Source organism: Mobula birostris, chromosome 9 (genome assembly GCF_030028105.1).
Source record: "Mobula birostris isolate sMobBir1 chromosome 9, sMobBir1.hap1, whole genome shotgun sequence".
Taxonomy (NCBI): domain Eukaryota; kingdom Metazoa; phylum Chordata; class Chondrichthyes; order Myliobatiformes; family Myliobatidae; genus Mobula; species Mobula birostris.
This window is the reverse complement of record NC_092378.1, coordinates 127,724,842-127,746,008: the sequence shown is the minus strand read 5'-3', so window position 1 is coordinate 127,746,008 and position 21,167 is coordinate 127,724,842. Positions and strand designations below refer to the sequence as shown.

General features: G+C 42.0%; 1 protein-coding gene across 2 annotated transcripts in view; it reads right to left on the bottom strand.

Moving 5' to 3' along the window:
- Positions 1 to 21,167, bottom strand: part of clec19a (C-type lectin domain containing 19A) — a 54,435-nt gene that overhangs the window by 15,801 nt on the left and 17,467 nt on the right. For both annotated transcript variants that reach the window (XM_072268802.1, XM_072268803.1), the window contains exons 2-4: positions 17,633 to 17,810; positions 10,007 to 10,100; positions 5,773 to 5,905 (exon numbers count right to left, since the gene is read on the bottom strand). In XM_072268802.1, coding sequence (XP_072124903.1) covers positions 5,773 to 5,905; positions 10,007 to 10,100; positions 17,633 to 17,810 — 405 coding nt within the window. The remainder of the gene's footprint in view (positions 1 to 5,772; positions 5,906 to 10,006; positions 10,101 to 17,632; positions 17,811 to 21,167) is intronic.

Genomic DNA, 21,167 nt, shown 5'->3' with positions numbered 1-21,167 from the left:
TTCATCCCTCTAATCAGGGTGAATTAAAATCATCTTGTCACTTCTTCCTTCTGGCATAGTCAATAAATCTCTAAATGCTGCATTAAGCTCCAGTTCTAGATAGAAGTGTGAATGATAATGACATTCCTCTAGTGGTGTGTGATCTGCTTGACCCATCTGTGAAATGAGCAAAGAGATATTTATAAGTACGTGAAAACTCTTCTTCAATTCACTCATGCCTTGCATGTAATGAGCTGTGTAACTGTTGTATTCAGTCTGTTGACACAGGAGTTTATATTTTGTATGTATCAGGCAATCTTCAATTGTCCTCTGAATCATAGCAAAATACCTGCTGCAATTTCTTTGTTCATGAGAAACATTATTCAAAGGGTTCTTAAATGTATTAGTACTCTTTAATCCCATTTTAGCAATGACTCCAAGCAATATTTTTTTTGGAGAAGTGACACAACTTGCATTTATTCCTGTTTCCTGTTTCTATCACTCAGATGTGATAGAAGTATTTTTGAGTATTTCACCTTCTTACGAATACCAGTTATATTCATGACAGCACCTAACTATGACTTTAAATACATAATACTGGAACGTTAAAGCTTTTTTAACACATTTCCACTGTCAAGACTATGGGTTGTCAATTTATTCATTCATTTTAATATGTGGAAAATTATAGGTCAGGGAGTGAAGGTGAAAAATTCCAGTCCATATTTTTCCCCACAGATGTTTACACAAGATTGTAGCAATCATTTTAACTGCAAAGATTTTATCCATTTGAGCTTTGTGGTTTGCCAAAATTCCCACCATTCATTTCCTCACCTACACCACACACATGACTGACAGTGGCCAGTTGGAACGTTGGAGCACCTGAAAGAAACACACAAGGTCACAAAGCAAAGGTGTTAAGTCCACACAGGGACCACTCAAGGTCAGGATTGAACCTGGGTCTCTGTACTGAGAAGCAGCAGCAACACAAAGACCACTGACGTGCCGCCCAATCTGTCTTACAACCTCCTTTCACGAATGTTTGGCTGCAGCCAGCAGGTGTCTAATTGGTTATCGTGATGCATCCAGTGTGGAATTGTAGTGGGTAGTGCTTGTCGTTCTCACTTTCAGCTTCCACTGCTGGCTAGCATTCTCACGAAAAGGGGAGCCAAGTGTGTAAGTCTCTCCCTGCCAGTGCCTCTCCAACAGCAAGCCTCATGTAGTGCCTCCTCGCTGGCGACGCACGGAAACTGAACTACAGAGGACGGGGAGGAGGTCTGGCCTCTGCACACGCAGCAATCAAGCCCACTGGCGTGTGGACACACCCTGGTGCTCATGAACCAGTTCCCCAGCCTTGTGAGGGATGAAGGCTACAGGAGTAAATCCAGAGTGATCTCCTTAAGGTGGTTGGATATCATTGAACATCCCTCCGGCAGCTCCTGCAGCCAAGCTGAAGCCAAACGTATTGCTTCATAAGCTTTCCTTTGGACTACACTGGTGAGGTCGAGAGGGGGATCTTGATGACTGGGCATCTCAGGATCTCCATGCCTTCCGCCCAGGCTTGTGATGATGATCATCTCTCGTCGTCCTTTGAGACAGACTGATGCTAACCACCACCCCTACAGGAAGTCCGTTATCTCCCCTTCACCAAGGCCATGCCACATGGGCTATATGCTCACCACTAGTCTTTCAGGAGCACTCTCCCGCCCACCACAGAGACATCCATTTACACAACAGCAACAATCCCTTGTAATTGAAACAGCATTTATTACATTAACATATGTTCTTTTGAGAGCTGGCAACAAGAATCACATCTGCTAGAGAACATAGTGATGAAGACTATTGGATCTTGTAAGGCATTAATATAGAACGCTCTGTCTAGACAGATGATCCCTCTCAGCATGGTGTTAAACAGGGAAGCCCAACAACGCTGTCCTGTAGACTGGAAAATGAAATTCTCACCCTTTATGTGAGCTTCACAAACAGTGTTGATGGCATTTAACACTGCTTTAACACCACAAGTTTGGCGCAAAACAATTTCCAGTCCCAAATGCCCTACTCTTCTAACCAAGACAAGACGAGGAGTCGGCCATCAGAGCCTTATGTTTTATCCCTGATTCAATTAGATTAAAGCTTTGTTTTTCACAGCTCCATATACCAGTCTGGATCTGCAACTCTTAACAAACATGATCCTGTATTCTTCACCATTCCTGCCCATCACCACCCTGCTTCCCCTCCCCCACCCCTTTATCTTTCCCCTCACTGGTTTTTCACCTGGAACCTACCAGCCTTCTCCTTCCCACCCTCCCCCCACCTTCTTTATAGGGCCTCTGCCTCTTCCCTCTTCAGTCCTGACGAAGGGTTCTGGCCCGAAACGTTGACTGGTCGTTTCCACGGATACTGCCAACCTGCTGAGTTCCTCCAGCGTGTTGTGAGTGTTGCCATGATCCTGTATTCTTTGTGCTTGTCATTCTTATGGACGAGGAGCTATTGTAGGTTTATCTACTCCAACCTATTAAGTATTCTCTTGACCTCCTCATGGATACTGAAACACTCCAAAGTAAATTTATTATCAAAGTACTTACATGTCACCATGTACAATCCTGAGATTCATTTTCTTGCGGGCATACCCAATAAATCCAATAACCATAATAGAATTAATGAAAAGACCGCAACAACAGGGTGGATAACCAGTGTGCAAATGACAACGAGCTGTGCAAGTACAAAAAGAGATAGATTTATAGGTAGAGAACTTGAGATGGAGCACCCTTGAAGGTGAGCTCATAGGTTGTGGAAACGGTTCCATTAGGGGAAAAATGAAGTTATCCCCTCTGGTTGATGAGCTTGATGGTTGAGGGGTAATAACTGTCCCTGAACTTGGCAGTGTGAGTCCTGATGCTCCTGTACCTTCTTCCTGAGGGTGCAGTGAGAAGACAGCATGACCTGAGTAATGGAGGTCCTTGGAGATGGATGCTGCTTTCCAGCTACAATGCTCTATATAGATATGCTTGATGGTGGGGAGGGCTTTACCAATTTATTTAATCACCACATTTGGTTCAAATTTCTGATAAGGATACTTTTCTCTACACTGTCCAAGATCTTTAAAGCCACCTTAGACTCAATGGCCACTTTAATGGGTACATCTTGCTCGACAACACAAAGATTAAATCAGCCAATCATGTCGCAGTAAGTCAATGCATAAAAACATGCAGATGTGGTCAAGCCATTCATTTGTTGCTCAGACCGAACATCAGAACGGGGAAGAAATGTGATCCAAGTGAATTTCACTATGGCATGATTCATGGTGCCTGATGGGGTGAATTGAGTATCCCAAACAGCTGATCTCCTGGGATTTTCATGCACAGAATTCTCTAAAGTTTACAGAGAATGATGCAAAAAAAAAAATTTCCAGTGAATGGCAGCTCTGTGGGTGAAAATGTCTTGTTAACAAGAGAGGTCAGAGGAGAATGGCCAGATTGGTTCAAGCTGACAAGAAAGCAACAGTAACTCAAATAACTGTGAGTTACAACAGTGGTGTGTAGAGGAGCATCTCTGAAGACCCAGCATATTGAACGTTGAAGCAGATGGCTACAGCCGCAGACGATCATGAACATACACTCAATGGCCACTTTATCAGGTACAGGAGTTACCTAATAAAGTAGACACTGAGTGCACGTTGCGAATGGGAAGACTGCATGCAGCATTTCTAAACGTGCCTGATGAGAGCACTTCAGAAGTTCAGGGAGATTTCTGGAGATTTAATGGTATACAAGCGAATTGGTTGTTCACTGATATTTTTCTCAGACTGGTTAACAAAGGTTATAGGACAACTCTATGGGATAGAAATTTTAAAAACATTCTAACGGTGTTTTTAAAGGAGGGAATTCCAATTTTCCCCACTCATTTGCAATGTAGGAACAGTGAAATATTTTCCTGTTATGATAATGTGTACTTGGGAGCTTAATTTAGGGGTAGCAGCATTCCTATCTGACCCTTTGAGTAGCACAGGTTATAGTTTTGGGAGGTATTGTCAAGGAGCATTGGCATAATGCTGCAGTACTTCAAGTTCAAGTTTATTGTCATTCAATCATACACACGTATTCTGCCAAATGAAACAACTTTCCTCTGGATCAAGCTGCACATCACACAAGGCAAAATCTCGGAATCAGAATATCTCCACAAGTATCTGAACAAGTAAGCTGCACTTACAACACAAGTTAAAAAGTAGACAGTATAATGTTATTGGCGCGTCATACGTGACGAGAGCTGGATGGTGACAGGTCGTTCAATAGTCTCAAGACCTGGGGGAATATTTAATATTTCTCATTATTAACAGTCATTGTCCCAATGGTATGGCACCGCCTGTCTGATCTGCACATGGTACACACTACAGCGTCCTGGGGTGGTGGGGAGGGGGAGAAAGAGGATTAATCTTGACAACAATGAGATTGCCAATCAAGCAGATTGCTTCATTCTGGATGGAGCTGAGATGTTTGCGAGAAGGTGGGAGCTGCACCTCACTTGTGAAATTTTTTCCATTACAATTGTGTTTCCGGGCATCAAATTCCACAACACATGTCAATAATAATGACCCCAATTTTAATTAAATAGTGACACCCATAATCAATGGGGGGATTTGATGATGGCAATGAAAGTTAGGTAGTTGTACTCTCTCTAGGAGATGTCGGTAGGGAATACCAGAGTTCCAAATAATATTTGTCATGTACCAGAAAATGCCAATATGCATTGAGATATTGCTTCCTGTAGGAATGGTCTGCGACATTAGGGGTATTGGAAATTGCCCTAAATATGGTGGAATAATCAGCCCTCCTCTGCTTTATGATGGAAAAATAGGAAGCTGCTGAGGAGGTTGGTGTACAGGATGATTTATAATGAGTTTCGAACCAAGCTCCCTTCTCAGGCAATGGTGAACAACTATTGGTTAGCAAGTGCTGGGTGACTGTACTTCCATTGACACAATCCATTATTTGCTGCAGCCCGTGAGTAGTCTGATTGTGTGGTAGTTTTGAGGGCAAGAGATACCTGGATAAAGTCTGAGCCATCTGAGCTCGCTGTCCATTCTAATAAAGAGTAATCTGCAAATTTTATTATCTCAAAGTGGGAATACCAATGTACTGAAACTGTAAGGATTACAGTTTCTATTTCTCTCTGTTTTTAAACCTAAACTTCATCACAATTAATTCCTTCTCCTTTCACCATTTAATGCCCCATATTAATAGTGGAAAATATCTTAAGTGACCTAGAAAAATTGCACATAACATGTTTACAGTGTTTAGTTTATCAAAAAGAATACTGATATCTTTTCAATTATTTCAAAGCATGAAAGAGTAGCCTTGAATGTACTGTATATGTGGACGACAGAACCCCAGAACTTCGTATTCCTGAAATGAAGTACTACCTTCTCCTGATTTTCCTTTATCTGTAAGAGTTGTTCTTATATCCTTAAATTCTAAGGCCAAGCTAAATCTAGTAGAAATCTCACCCTACTTTTTTTCCCCCCTACAATTAATGGTATAAACTCTGCTTTTGTCTATACACTTGTGACTAACTGCACAGATTCTCTACTGAGAGTGATGTAAATAACAGGTCCATTTTATTCACAGATCTAACCCCCAAGATGCTGGACCTGAGGAGAGTTATTCAATGTTCTTAAAAGGGAAATGCAATAATACAAGATTACAAAAGGCATATTCTGAATGTTGTATCAATTCTTTCCCAGCAGAAGCATGCATCACTATACATATCACAGAAATGCACATATTAGAAATATCATACCACTGTTTTGCCGGAACCATATTTGCACACAATCCTCCTCTTCCTGTATCAGCTGGGTCCCATCATCTGGTTGGTTGCCATCCCAATAATTATAGTCATATGTTGTCCCATCAGTCCACTCAAAACTGCCTTCCTGAATAATTTAACAGAATTTGACAACAAATTAATTAACTATTAATTAATTAGTGATTAATGATGAAATAAACACCAAAACACATACCACATTAAGGTAAATGAACAATAAGAACTTTAAAACTGTTTAAAAAATTCTGTTATCTGTCAAGTAGGATGCCGTGCACAATTCTGATTTGATGGAGCAGACATGACAACACAGAGGAACATCTGCTGAAACTTCTGAAATGCCTGTTTCGCTGCCACCGCTACTGTGTGATCCGAAATCTCTGGAGGGGAAAGCCCCAAGTCCTTGGCTTTGCTTGTTGCTCGGCGGCCGGGGCGGGGTCAAAGCGCTCAGCAGAGATGATGCTCGGTGTCGGAGGGCTGGTCAGAGCCTCGAAGTTTTCAGACGGTCTCAGAGTCGGACTGTGGTTGGGTGCTTCCAGGATGCTGCATTGGCAAATTTGCGGCACTGGAAGCTCATGGCAGGGAGAGTTTCACCGTTCTACGTGAGATGTTGGGGCTATCGGGACTTTGAGACTTTTTTTATTTTACTGTGCCCATAGTCTGCTCTTATCAAATTACGGTATTGCTTTGCACTGTTGTAACTATGTGTTATAATTATGTGGTTTTTGTCAGTTTTAGTCTTGGTCTGTCTTGTGTTTCTGTCATATCATACTGGAGGAACATTGTATCATTTTTTAATGCATGCATTTCTAAATGACAATAAACGAGGACTGACTGTCCTCATAATCTAATCTAAATTAGGCGGGAGGAGAAGATGGCTGCGCGCCTGCCTGTGTGCAGTCCTCCGGTGAAAAATGATATCGTATCTGTTAAATATGGGCCGTGGACAATTCTGATTTGATGGAGAATGGATGTGAAAGCACAGAGGAACATCTGGAGAAATTTCTGAAACGCCCGTGTGCTGCTGTCGTTACTGTGTGGTCGGGAATCTTTCGGAGGGTAGGCCTCAAAATCCCTGGCCTTACCTGCTTTTGGCGACCGAAAAGGAAGTCGAATCGTTCGGACAGAGATGGCACTCAGTACTTGGTGTCGGAGAGCTGATCAGAGCTCGAAGATTTCGGATGACTCAGAGTCAGATTGTGGTTGGCATGGCAGGGAGAGTTTTTCTTCCTTCTCCCGTCTGCGTGAGATGTGGGACATTTGAGAAACTTTGAACTTTACTGTGCTCATGGACTTCTTCATCAAGTTATGGTATTGTTGCACTGTTTGTAACTATATGTTATAATTATGTGGTTTTATCAGTTTTTTCAGTCTTGGTCTGTCCTGTGTTTCTGTGATATCACACCAGAGGAAATAGTGTATCATTTCTTAATGCATGCATTACTAAATGACAATAAAAGAGGACTACATGTCTTCATAATCTAATAATTGCTTTAAAATGGGCCAAAAATTCACATTCTTATTTGGTTTCTTTCCAAATCAAGCCAGCAAATATTTCATCCCTACAGTTTAATAAGGTTGTGGTTGATCTAAATGAAACTACATTCCCATCTATGTGCAGTAATATTTCACCTCCCCCTTATCGATTTGTCTCTAAAAATAATGAAAGATTCTGTTTCCATCAGCCTTTGAGAAAGAGGCCGGCCTGAGTAGCTGCCTTAGAACCCACAGAATAGAGCAGGCTCACTTATTGATCCAGAAAGAAAACTCCTATTTAATCAGATTTTTTAAACCCCATTTTCTCTGAAAAGGGGCATTTAAAAGGACAACATTAGTCAGCATTATTTTTCCTCAGAGATTTGTGACCTATTGCACCCTGAAGCATGCCCTCACTCATGAACCTGGGCCAAGTTAAACACTGAGTTCAAGGGGCAAGTAGTTACGTTGCAGATTTATACAACTCTAGTTCGGTCGCATCTGGAGTATTGCATACAGTTCTGATTGTCCCATTATAGGAAGGATGTCAGGGCTTTGGAGAGGATGTAGATCAGATTTACCAGGATGCTGCCTGGATTAGAGAGCATGCGTTATAACAAAAGGTTGCCCAAATTTGGGTTGTTTACTCTGGAGTGGTGGAGGCTGAGGGGAAATCTGATAGATGTTTATAAGATTATGAGAGGCAGACAGTAGACAGACAGTATCTCTCCCCCCCACCCCCCACCCCAGGTGAAATGTTTAATACCAGAGGGCATGTATCCAAGATGAGAGGGGGTAATCGTCAAAGAGATGTGAGGGACAAGTTTTTCTCCGCCCATGCAGTGTGCCTGGAATGCACTGCCTGGGTTGGTGGTAGAGGCAGAATGACTAGAGACGTTTAAAACATGTTTAGATAGGTGCATGAATCAAAGGAAAATGGAAGGATATGGATATTGTGTAGTCAGAATAGATTAGTCCTGCAAGGAATTTGTATGTTCTTCTTGGTTTCCTTGCACAGCCTACAAACGCAAGGGTTGGTAAGTTAATTGGTCATTGTAAATTGTCCCGTGACTAGGCCAGGATTGAATGGGGGGTTGCTGGGCAGCATGGCTCAAAGGCCAGAAGGGTCTACTCCACACTGTATCTCAATAAATAAACAAGCAAACAGCTCGTTTGACTGGTTCATCACAACATTGTGGGCCAAAAGGTCTCATCTGGTGCTGTACTCTTTGATGTTTTGGAGAAAAGGAGTAATGAAATGGTGTGCACAGGTTCATGAACCATTCATAAACCTGTTTGTAAATTGTCGAGTGTGGGTCTTCAGGCTTCTGTACCAGTACATGACTGTACATTGCTATGTAGCACCTGGCTGGAAAGCTGCTTCTCATGGTTGTTTATTCTTCAGGAGTTCACTGAAAAAGATCGCACCTATTGTGTCACGTTGCAGTAACACCCATTTGCATTGCTGTGTGAATCACGTACTCAATGTTCTTGTTCCATGAGCGAGTTTCGCAAATGGTGCTAGGGTGATTCACCACATTGCTTGGAGTAATTTCTGGGCCACTGTCAATCAGGCAACTACTAACTAAGCTAATATAATATTCAACGCTATTCCTCCACCACCAAATCAATCACCTGTCCAATTGTGGTATTAAGAGTTTTGCTACAAACATTTGTCCACATAATGGAATTCACTGGCAGTTTTCTGTGCTCTGCGTTTTGTTTTCAAGGCACGCTGCTTTGGTTGTGAACTTCAGCACTCGATCGCTGTATTATTACTTCTTTGCAGGACATGGACGAATTCAAAATAAAGGAGTACGATCTTCAACTTAGAGCTGGGCATTCATGAATGAAATTAGGAATTAGTTTTGGGTACAAGGTGTGTGGAAATATAGAGGGCCCTTCCCAAAAGGACAGTGCAGATTCAATTGAAAATTTCAAGCCAGATGGTAAGATTTATTTTATTAAGGAACATGGAATGAAAAAAAAGCAGATTCCATCATCAAGGACCCCCACCATCCAGGCCATGCTCTCTTCTTACTGCTGCTGTCAGGAAAGATGTACAGAAGCATTAGATCTCACACAGCCAGGTTCAGGAACAGTTATTACCCTTCAACCATTAGGCTCCTGAACCAGTGTGGATAGCTTCAGTCAACTCAACACTGAACCAATTCCACAACCTATGGAGTCACTTTCAAGGACTCACGCTCTCAGTATTATTTATTTATTTATTTATTAGGGGGTTTTTGTGTTTGCATAGTTTGTCTTCATTTGCACATTGGTTGTCAGCCTTTGTGTGTAGTATTTCATTGATTCTATTGTATTTACAAGAAAATGAATGATCTATATGTACTTTGATAATAAATTTACTTTGAAATTTGAAGTCAATTAAACTGTATGGGAAAAGGTGAGTATTGTATAGCGGGCAGCTAGTACTTTCATATCCATTTAGCACTAATTACCAATGACATTTCTTTCCATGTGTTTCCTTTAAAATACTTGCAAGTTTCTATAAGAGGGAAAATATCTCAAGTATTGGGGGACCTATCACTGTCAAAATTAATTAAGATACAAAAACAAACCATTTTTGATACTCTACCTCCATTGTAACTTTTGGGTCAGTAAGAATAATAGGGAGGCCTCAAGTGTCAATTATTGAAGTTTATATTCCATGATACAATGTTGCAAGATCACCAAGACAACCTGTTGAAATTGCCACATTACAAAATGGACTTACCGCTCTTCTGTCGTGGAGTCCTATCCAAATATCAGTAGGTATGCCTGGAACCCGACTGTTAACCAAGTCATAAACAAACACGTTCTCTTCCCAGCTAGTGAGAGTAAGGCAAACAGTTAAGTTAAAATAACGTTAGTGTACGTGTAACTGCTTTTGTTTCTTTTTCATCATTATCTTCCCCCGTCGGTGTGGTCCTTTTCTACAGTGGATCTATCGGTGAGCAGGAATGAGCTAGCAGCATTCTTTATGATTAAGGAGGCAGAGAAGATTTAAAGCTTGGTTTTATTTGTCATACGTACAACAAAATGTACAGTGAAATGCATCATTTTGTCTCCATGGATTGTGCTGGTCACAGTCCACGCTTCTCACCATCCTTTCGGCATGAACGTCGCTTGCCCACAGCTAACCCTAAACTGTACATCTTTAGAATGTGGGAGGAAACCAGAGCACAGCAAGGAATCTCATGTGGTCACCAGTACAAACTCCTTTCAAACAGGGGAGGGAATCCAATCCCAATCGGTGATCGTTGGCCTTAAAGTGACTGTGATAACCCCGACATTGCTATGTTACCCTAGCTCTTAAGAAGAACTTTTTAAAAATTCAACATTTACTTGGCCTGCTTTTTTAATCCTGAAAATTATCTTGCTGGAGCTGTAATTAACATAGGTGCATTTGTAGGTCTGTGGTGGTTATCTGGGATGTCAGAGAGATGGTACAGTTTCACAATAATCTACCACCAAGATGCTGACAACTTGCATTGCTTGCTGCAAGAAAACCTAAGTGCCTCCCCATGAATTGCCTAGACTTCTTCTCAATGGAATGTGATACAAGATATTTAGAAGGTGGAAAATGATTGTAATTCCTTGAATGATTGTAATTAAATGATTGTACCAAACCGTACGTTGGTTCCTAAGGTTGTCATAGCCGGGGTGGTAGTGGGGATAAGCTTCCACTACCTATAAAGTGTTCCAGGTGGCGTGCGTCTCTAACAGCCTCTGACAACCAAGTCCAACTCTTGGCCTTCACGTGTGGCTTAGCTACTGGGCTTGGTGGAACTGTTTCTACTGAAAAGAGAAGGAGCAAGGGCGGACCACTGGCACCTCAAAACCAGTTGCTTCGGGCAGGTGGGTTTGTCAGCCTTGGACGGCAGCCCGCCTAGGAGAAGAAAAACGCTGATTTTAAACCGCAGCTGCCCATGGGAAAGGCTTCGGGAGTAAACCCCAAGGAAGAAATCCAGAGCCACGGTCCCTAAGGCAGTTTGATGTTGCTTACAGCTTCACTGGCAACCTCTGTGACAACACTGGTGCCAAGCTGTGTCATTGTTTGCCTTTCCCTTGGACTATATCAGTGATGTAGACAGGGGGAACCCACTGCATGGGCAACAGCCGGTTCTTCAAATTGTCCCGCCCAGGCCTGCACCCTGGAGAGGACACGGTCCACCAGAGGTGCAAACCCATGATCCCCTAGGACCGACGGCTGCCTACTAAACTGTGTGTTAACTGAATAACCATAGCATCGATAGATGCATTGTTTTCATTTACAAGGCCTTGCAATCCTACATTGAAAAAAATAAAGTATTTTTGATTCGCAAAGGGATAAACTAAAATGGAAGTCAGAAAACAAGGTTGGACATAGAAATGAAGAGGAGAGCAATTGCTAGAAATCTGAAATGAAAGGGAATATTCAAGATGTACCAGAATACCAGCCCCAAGAATCCAAGATGAGCTCATCAGATTCAACTTGAGTCCTAACACTGCAGAGATCAGAACCCTCCAGTGCATCAGAATCCGATATATTATCACTGCCATTTGCCATGAAATTTGATTTTGTGTTAGCAGTACAGCACAAGACCTTAAAAAAAAATACAGGTTACTATATAAAAAATAAATAGAGCAAATGAGGAATAGGGAGTTAGTGCTCATGCGTTTATGGAGCGTTCAGAAATCTGATAGCAGAGATGTAGAAGCTGGTCTTAAAACATTAAGGTGCAGGTACAGGAAAGATGCACTGTAATGTACTTTGTAGTAATAAGAGGGCATGTCACTGATGGTGAAGGCGCATGGATAGCTGTGTGTGGTTTTCTGTCTAATTACAACAATGCAGCAGTGTCCTGCCATGAATCAATTTAAGATACCCTGCAGCACATTTCCCATTCTCACTTCAGCATCCTCCGGGAGTTTTAATCTATTTCAAATAACAAGTTGTGAGGTTTGAGCAGAAAACGTTACATAGCTGCTGGCAGTCTGTTATAGAGAAACTGAAGTCATTAATTGGAAGGAACAAGGCATCTGTAGTATTGGACGGCTTGGTCTGATAACATTAGTTAAGTTGTACCAGCCAGTGGAAACACCTTTGTCGGAGAGTACAAGCTGTCTACATTGTCCTGTGAAATTTCTCATCCTCGGGCAACAAGGATGCCCAAGAAACGGCTGAAATTGCTTGTAAAGCATATCAGACTCGAGTAAAAGAAAATAAAGGAAATTAAGTAATCCAACAGCCAAAATGATAAAATGTGCTCAATATATTGTGTACTCACATAATCTGATACTTAATTTCATGCGGAATTCAACTAAGCCCATTTAAAATGACTTTTACACCAAGGGTGCTAAGATACCCAACATTAATTACAGTTCTGACAACATAAAGGACAAAATGCTCAGCAAATAAACACCTTGTTTTTAAAAAGTTCTCATTGAAATTAAAGGTGGTGATCATCAGAATGATAGAGAGTGTTTCAGGGCAAAGTCTTGCTGATGGCAGCTAATCAGTCTGAGGGAGGAGGAAATAGAGGGAATGCGATGTAAAAGAAACTTCTGTACTGCAAAGCGCAGCAGTTGTGAAGCTAAAATAGGAGAAATGCTGGGGTGGGGGGAGAAAAACACCAGGTTAGGCTGGATCAGTAATGAGAGAAAAGCTACATTACATAAGCCTTGACCAGGGATTGAAAAGTAATAACATGCATCACAACAGGTTAGATATAACACAGGGTATCTGAAATTGCTGAGTCAATATTATGCCCTGAGGTCTGCAATGTGCCTAAAGAGCTCTTACGAAGGGTCTCAGCTTGAAACGTCAACTGTTCATTTCCCTCCATGCTCCTGACTTGCTGAGTTTATCCAGCATTTTGTATGTAGTGCACGGAACACAACGTGCCGTCTCTCAACCTTTGTTGGAACAGCATAGGAGAGAAAGACAGAGGTGCAAGAGTAGGAATGTGATGGAGAATTTTAAAAAAGCAGGAGACTGAAAGCTCAGGGTCACCTGTGTCAACTGGACAGAGGAGGTTCTGCAAAGTGTTTATCCAGCCCGTGTTTGTTTTCTCCATTGTAAACAAGATCACATCATGAGCATTGAACGCAGTACACTTAAATAGAAGTAACACATGCATGTCACTGCCTTGACTGTGTGGGCTCCTGGATGGTGAAAAGAAGCAAAAGTCACATTTCCTGTAAATGCGTTGGAAGGTTCCGTGGGAAGGGGAGTTGGAAGATTGACCTAGAGCATCATGGATGCAGTGAAAGGCGTGGAGAGGAGAAAATGGGTCTGGTAGCCCCATCTCATTCAAATAATGGCAACTGTGGAAGATGATTTACTGAGCGTAGAGACTGGTGGGATGAAAGGTGAGGATGTGAGGAATGATCCTGGTTGTGAGAGGGAAGTGGAGTGAGGACGTGGAGAGTGGAACAGGCAGTTGTGAACTATGTCAATCACCACGGAGAAACAGCAATAGTCTTAAGAGGCATGTATTGCTGGGGAAAATGACAGTTTCAGAATGGATGCAACTGAGCCAGAGAATCGGGGGCATGGAATAGAGTCCTTACAGGAAGCAGAGTGGAGGAGGTGTTGCAGAGTAACTGTGGGAATCTGTCAGCCTGTCATGGTTATTGGCTGCTAACCGACCTTCAGAAATGGAGGTTAGGGAATCATGAAAAGGAATTTGAGATGGACCATATGAATACAAGAGCCGAGTGGAGGTTGGTAGCAAGACTGGTGAAATTTCCAAGTCCTGTAGGTGAGAAGTAGTTGCACCAATGCGGTCAATCGCTGTACTGAAATTGAAGGGGTGGGAAACATTTGTTCTACAAGGTGATCACAGCTTAAACTCCTGGATATTTCCACTGCACCCCTGATTTGGAGTAAATGAGTAGTATTGATTAACTATCATCAACATTGTTTAATTACCATTAATAACCACTCAGGACCCTCTCTCAGATGATGTCAATCCATATCATACATTTTCTTTTTACTTTCACCCCTTCACAAATATTGCTTTTGTTCCCAACACAACTCTCTTCCTCTCCAAGTTAAAATATGTCTATTTTTGACCTTAGACAAGAGCTGACAGAAAGCCATCACCTTGATATCTTAATTCTGTTCCTCTGTCCACATATGCTACCTGACCTGTTGAATAGTTCTAGAATTATCCGTTTTTATTTAACACATTTTAGTTGTTTCATTGATTTGTAGTAGTTTTTGAAAAATTCAGAAGTAGTCAGTTTTGGCAGATTTGACATTCAGCTACATTAGCTTAGGCTCCAGTGAAAGTTTCTTCTTCAGCTGTTAATAGCATGACCTGTCCAGTGCTAAACCTCTCCCTCCACAATTCCCTACCTGCCAAAGGCACAGGACCTAAACAGTTATGAATGGGAAACAGAGTCGTCACTGGTGGACCAGCAACTTACTACTGGCAGTGAATTCAGGCCCAATGTTTTGTCAGACATTAAAAGCAGATAAGCCTGACAGAAGGTGGGATGTTGTGATGAAGCAAACCGACACCGAATGCTGCCAGACACTTGGCTGTCAATAGCATATCTTATGCCAAGATATACAAAAAAGACTCCAGCACCGCCAAATGCTCTCTGAATGTGACAAAATCCTGAATGTTTGGTGAGAGCCCTAGTTTACAGCACCGCAATGGTGAACCAACTATGAACTTGATGGCGCCAGCAGATCTACACAGCCCCATTCATCCTGCTGAAGCCATTACAATGGGCACTAGAGTAAGCCTCGGAAGAGTAGGAGCAACTGTTTGATCAAATGACAAAGCAATGGAGGCTACAGGAAGTTAAAAGTGAATCATCTCACGTAGTTGGATATCATGCATAATCTGTAGTGTACGGAGATGATAAATGAATCATATCACTACTCATGTTGTGTGGTATGGAAAGCCAGCCATAAGGTGGGGAATCTGAGGAATTTGTTGCCACAGACAGCTGTGAAGGCCAAGTCAACGGGTATACTAAAGCGTAGTTTGATAATCAGGGTGTCAAAGGTTTGGGGAGAGGGCAGGCGAATGAGGTTGAGAAGGATAATAAATCAGCCAAAATGGAACGGTAGAGCAGACGCAATGAGATGAATAGCCCAACTCTGCTCCTGTACCTTATGGTCTTGTGCAAAGAGAAATAACTGATGCAGATAGTCCTTTTAATTAGCATCAATAAATCATGGATCGGCAGGAAGCAGAGAAGCACTTCGTGGATTTTGAGATGGAGGGCAAGTATTCTCGAACACCTTGACTTAAGGTACAGATAGTTCTCAATCTCTGCTGCTGTCACCCACTGCTACAATCTCCACTGAATCAATGTTGGTGTTAATTATAGAGTGAAGGACAGGTTCAGCTGGAAAGTTAGATCTGTGACCATCAATAGTCACAGACAAGCGAATAGACACATTTAAAAAAAAACAAAATCTGACAGTGAGCCACAAAGATTTTATTGGAAATTAACAAAAGCTGAGGCAAGATTTCAAGACTTGTTCTGAAAGGGGAAAATAAAGTAGATAGGATTAGGGAAGTAATTTCATAGTCTTGGCAGAGTATAATCATCAATCTGAGAATGTACATCATCATCATTATCCCATCTCTCAGCTTTAAATAAAATATTCCACTTTCCTGGTTTGCTTTTGAGCATAGGAGTCATGACAGAGATACACCTTCCAAAACCGTACTAGCCGCTCAGCTGCACCTGAAGGACTCAGTCATTCAACATTCAACTGGAGCTAGATTAGTTTTAACAGGATATGTATTTGATCAAAGCAGATCACCTCATATCTCCACATGATGCTTCAACAGCCATGATGTTGTCCACTCAGTCAGAATGCCTATATACCCTGGAAGCCTCTTTACCTCCCCACCCATCCTGCTTAATTTGTATCATGAGCAAACAGAACCCAATATTTTCTGATCAGCAGACCACAATCAGTGAGGAAAGGCAGCAACATCTCCACTTCGATCATTCTCAACAGTGGTGTCCTACTAGTTTGTGTGCTCAGCCCCCTACTCTACTCCCTATACACTCACAACTTTAAAGCCCGATTCTGCTCAAAGTCCATCTACAAGTTTGCAGAAGATACTACTGTACTCAGCCATACCTCAAAAAATGATGTCCAGAATATAGGAAGGAGATAGATTGCTCAGTGATGTGATGTCATGACAATAACGTTTCCCTCAATGTCAGTTAAAAAAGACATAGCTGGCCATTGACTTCAGGAAGGGGGCAGTGCACGTGCTTCTGTTTATATTAGTGGTGTTGAAGTCAAGAGGGTTGAGAGTTTTAAGTTTCTAGGAATGAACGTAACCTGTTTTGGTCCAACCGTGTTGTTGACACCGTGGCCAAGAAAGCTCCCAGTGCCTCTGCTTTCTCAGGAGGCTAAAGAGATTTAGCATGCTGTCTTTGGTCAATGCACCATAAAAAGCATCCTATCCAGATAGAGTAGTAAAAATGCTCTGCTCTTGACCACATACAGCATGGGGCATTCGAGTTTGGAGTTCAATTCCAGTGTCCTCTGTAAGAAGTTTGTACGTCCTTCCCGTGAGCGTGTGGGTTTCCTCCCATATTCCAAAGACATATCAGTTAATTGATTAATTGGTCTTTGGAAACTGTCTAGTGATTAGGACAGGGTTAAATATACAGGTTGCTAGGCAATGCAGCTTGTTGGGCTGGAAGAGGCTCTTCATGATGTATCCCTAAATAAAATAAAAATAAATGTCTACCTGCCTATGTGGAAGATATCAAGTAGTAACAATCACAGAGAGAGATACACTTACAAGTTGAATGTGCACAACAATCACAGATTGGCCTGTGTTCACTCTGTCTATTTCATAGTTTTGGCACCAAACTTCTAAACTTTAAATAGAAAACACTTATGCTTTAGTGTTAGGTCTCAAACATCAGCAATATTTAATTTTTGTGCTACATGTTTATTTCAGCACAAATATAAAGAGAAATAATAGCTGTGACCTTTGCTGTGACACCTTTCACCATCTGTACTTTCGCACACAAAATCTTTTCATGAAGAGAATTCAATTTCCAATGATCCATGTCACCTTCAATTTCGTGGAAACTCTTCAACCCAAATTAAATATATACTTCTCAGCAGCTCAAAGAAAGCCTGCATGTTGAAGGTTTAAGTAACTCTAGGCACGTTTGAATTTTAATTCTTCACAAGCTTATGTCACCACAAATTAATTAATGTCTTTGTTTTTGCCCAGGAGTCTATACAGGAAATAAAGTTTCCTGATGAATTATAGATCATTTTCCTGGTCTTAAATGTTTGATGAAGAACTCTGGATTCAATTTTAAGTGTGTATACTTATCGACATACGCCATCTAAACAGGTGTGATTTACCTATGAATAGATGCTAATTTTGCTGATCTAAGTCCATTTGAAAACTCAGCACAATACAGGTCAGCTTCAGCCCAGTTTTTGGTCTCAGGAAAGAAGCGGAAACAGTATCCATTGAATTCCGTCCAGAAGAGAGGGCAGGAGTAGGCTGGAAGGGCTCCTGTCAGACGAAGAGGCAATTCTGCAATAACACAAAGTCACAATCAACAATTCAATCCAAATAATCCAATGCCATGTTATTGTGAGACAAGTCCTTTCCAATACTCTGCATGATTTCCAAAATAACCCACAACAAAATACTGGTTATAATTGGAGCTATTATTGCACTGAAAACTTGCCTGAACCTCAGTCATAAGGAATGGCGTGTGGGATTCAAGCAGACTGAGCCAGCAGTTATAATGGATAACCTGTATTGCCTCCCCATCATTAGCCATTGGACTTTTCCACATTAGATGGACATGTCATCAAACAAAAGTGATTAAAAACAATGTTTCTGTACAGCGCAAGTCATCTTCAAGGATTGAACTTTTAAGAAGGCTGTTGCATGGATGTCACAGAACACAGCACTTACTGATTTTTGCCCATTTTCCCTTAGCTTTAGAAATCAGCCACATTCCTTGGGACTATACAACTGTCTTTAAGATGGAGAGCAGTAATCATCTGAAAACTGATGCCATAGAAGGTGTTTTTGTAATAGGTAAACAAAAATACCTACAGTGGCATGCAAAAGTTTGGGCACCCCTGGTCAAAATTTCTGTTACTATGAATAGCTGAGTAAAAGATGAACTGATTTCCAAAAGGCATAAAGTTAAAGATGACACATTTCTTTAATATTTTAAGCAAGAAAACTTTTTAATTTCCATCTTTTACAGTTTCAAAATAACAAAAAAGAAAAAGGCCCAAAGCAAAAGTTCGGGCACCCTGCATGGCAGTACTTAGTAACACCCCCTTTGGCAAGCATGATCGATCCACCCCCGTGCTTAACAGTTGGACGGGGGTTCTTTTCATGAAATTCTGCCCCCCTTTTTTCTCCAAATATACCTTTGCTCATTGATCATGCTTTGGGCTTGTGTTGCAGCCAGTGGCATGGGGAACACTTACTGGTAGAGAGAAGAATCAATTCAATTAAATACCAGCAAATTCTGGAAGCAAACATCACACCATCTGTAAAAAAGCCGAAGATGAAAAGAGGATAGCTTCTACAGCAGGATAATGAACCTAAACACACCTCAAAATCCACAATGGACTATCTCAAGAGGCGCAAGCTGAAGGGTTTGCCATGGCCCTCACAGTCCCCCGACCTAAGAGGGAGGGGGAAGGAGAAGGGAAACTCGGAAGTGTCAGTATTACAGTTGAACAAAGGGAACTCTGGTGCTATGAGGGAGGAGCTGGCCAAAGTCCAATGGAACAATACCCTAGCAGGGATGACAGTGGAACAGCAATGGCAAGTGTTTCTGGGAATAACGCGGAAGGTGCAGGATCAGTTCATTCCTAAGGGGAGTAAAGGGAGGCCGTGGCTGACAAGGGAAGTAATGGACAGTATAAAAATAAAAGAGAAGTATAACATAGCAAAGACGAGTGGGAAGCCAGAGGATTGGGAAACTTTTGAAGAGCAACAGAAGGTAACTAAAAAGGCAATATGCGGAGAAAAAATGAGGTACGAAGGTAAACTAGCCAAGAATATAAAGGAGGATAGTAAAACGTTCTTTAGGTATGTGAAAAGGAAAAAAATAGTTAAGACCAAAATTGGGCTCTTGAAGACAGAAACGGGTGAATTTATTATGGGAAACAAGGAAATGGCAGACGAGTTAAACAGGTACTTTGGATCTGTCTTCACTAGGGAAGACACAAACAATCTCCCAGATATAATAGTGCCCAAAGGACCTAGGGTAATGGATGAACTGAAGGAAATTTATATTAGGCAGGAAATGGTGTTGGATAGACTGTTGGGTCTGAAGGCTGATAAGTCCCCGGGACCTGATGGTCTGCATCCCAAGGTACTTAAGGAGGTGGCTTTAGAAATCGTGGAGGCATTGGTAATCATTTTCCATTGTTCTATAGATTCAGGATCAGTTCTTGTGGATTGGAGGGTGGCTAATGTTGTCCCTCTCTTCAAGGGAGGAAGAGAGAAAACAGAGAATTATACACCGGTTGCCTGACGTCGGTGGTGGAAAAGATGCTGGAGTCAACTATAAAAGATGAAATTACGACACATCTGGATAGCAGTAACAGGATCGGTCCGAGTCAGCGTGGATTTACGAAGGGGAAATCGTGCTCAACTTATCTTCTGGAATTTTTTGAAGATGTAACTATGAAAATGGACAAGGGAGAGCCAGTGGATGTAGTGTACCTGGACTTTCAGAAAGCCTTTGATAAAGTCCCACATAGGAGATTAGTGGGCAAAATTAGGGCACATGGTATTGGGGGCAGAGTACTGACATGGATTGAAAATTGGCTGGCTGACAGAAAACAAAGAGTAGCGATTAACGGGTCCCTTTCGGAATGGCAGGCGGTGACCAGTGGGGTACCGCAGGGTTCAGTGCTGGGACCGCAGCTGTTTATGATATATATTAATGATTTAGATGAGGGAATTAAAAGTAACATTAGCAAATTTGCCGATGACACAATGCTGGGTGGCAGTGTGAAATATGAGGAGGATGTTATGAGAATGCAGGGTGACTTGGACAGGCTGAGTGAGCGGGCGGATGCATGGCAGATGCAGTTTAATGTGGATAAATGTGAGGTTATCCACTTTCGTGGTAAGAACAGGAAGGCAGATTATTATCCAATTGGAGTCAAGTTAGGAAAAGGGGAAGCACAACGAGATCTAGGTGTTCTTGTACATCAGTCACTGAAAGCAAGCATGCAAGTACAGCAGGCAGTGAAGAAAGCTAATGGCATGCTGGCCTTCATAACAAGGAGAATTGAGTATAAGAGCAAAGAGGTCTTTCTGCAGCTGTACAGGGCCCTGGTGAGATGACACCTGGAGAACTGTGCGCAGTTTTGGTCTCCAAATTTGAGGAAAGACATTCTTGCTATTGAGGGAGTGCAGCGTAGGTTCACAAGGTTAATTCCCAGGATGGCGGGACTGTCATATGTCGAAAGATTGGAGCGACTGGGCTTGTATACTCTGGAATTTAGAAGGCTGAGAGGGGATCTTATTGAAACATATAAGATTATTAAGGGATTGGACACGCTGGAGGCAGGAAGCATGTTCCCGCTGATGGGTGAGTCCAGAACCAGAGGCCATAGTTTAAGAATAAGGGGTAGGCCATTTAGAATGGAGTTGAGGAAAAACTTTTTCACCCAGAGAGTAGTGGATATATGGAATGCTCTGCCCCAGAAGGCTGTGGGGGCCAAGTCTCTGGATGCTTTCAAGGAAGAGATGGATAGAGCTCTTAAAGATAGTGGAATCAAAAGTTATGGGGATAAGGCAGGAACTGGATACTGATTGTGGACGATCAGCCATGATCACAGTGAATGGCGATGCTGGCTCAAAGGGCCGAATGGCCTACTCCTGCACCTATTGTCTAAACAT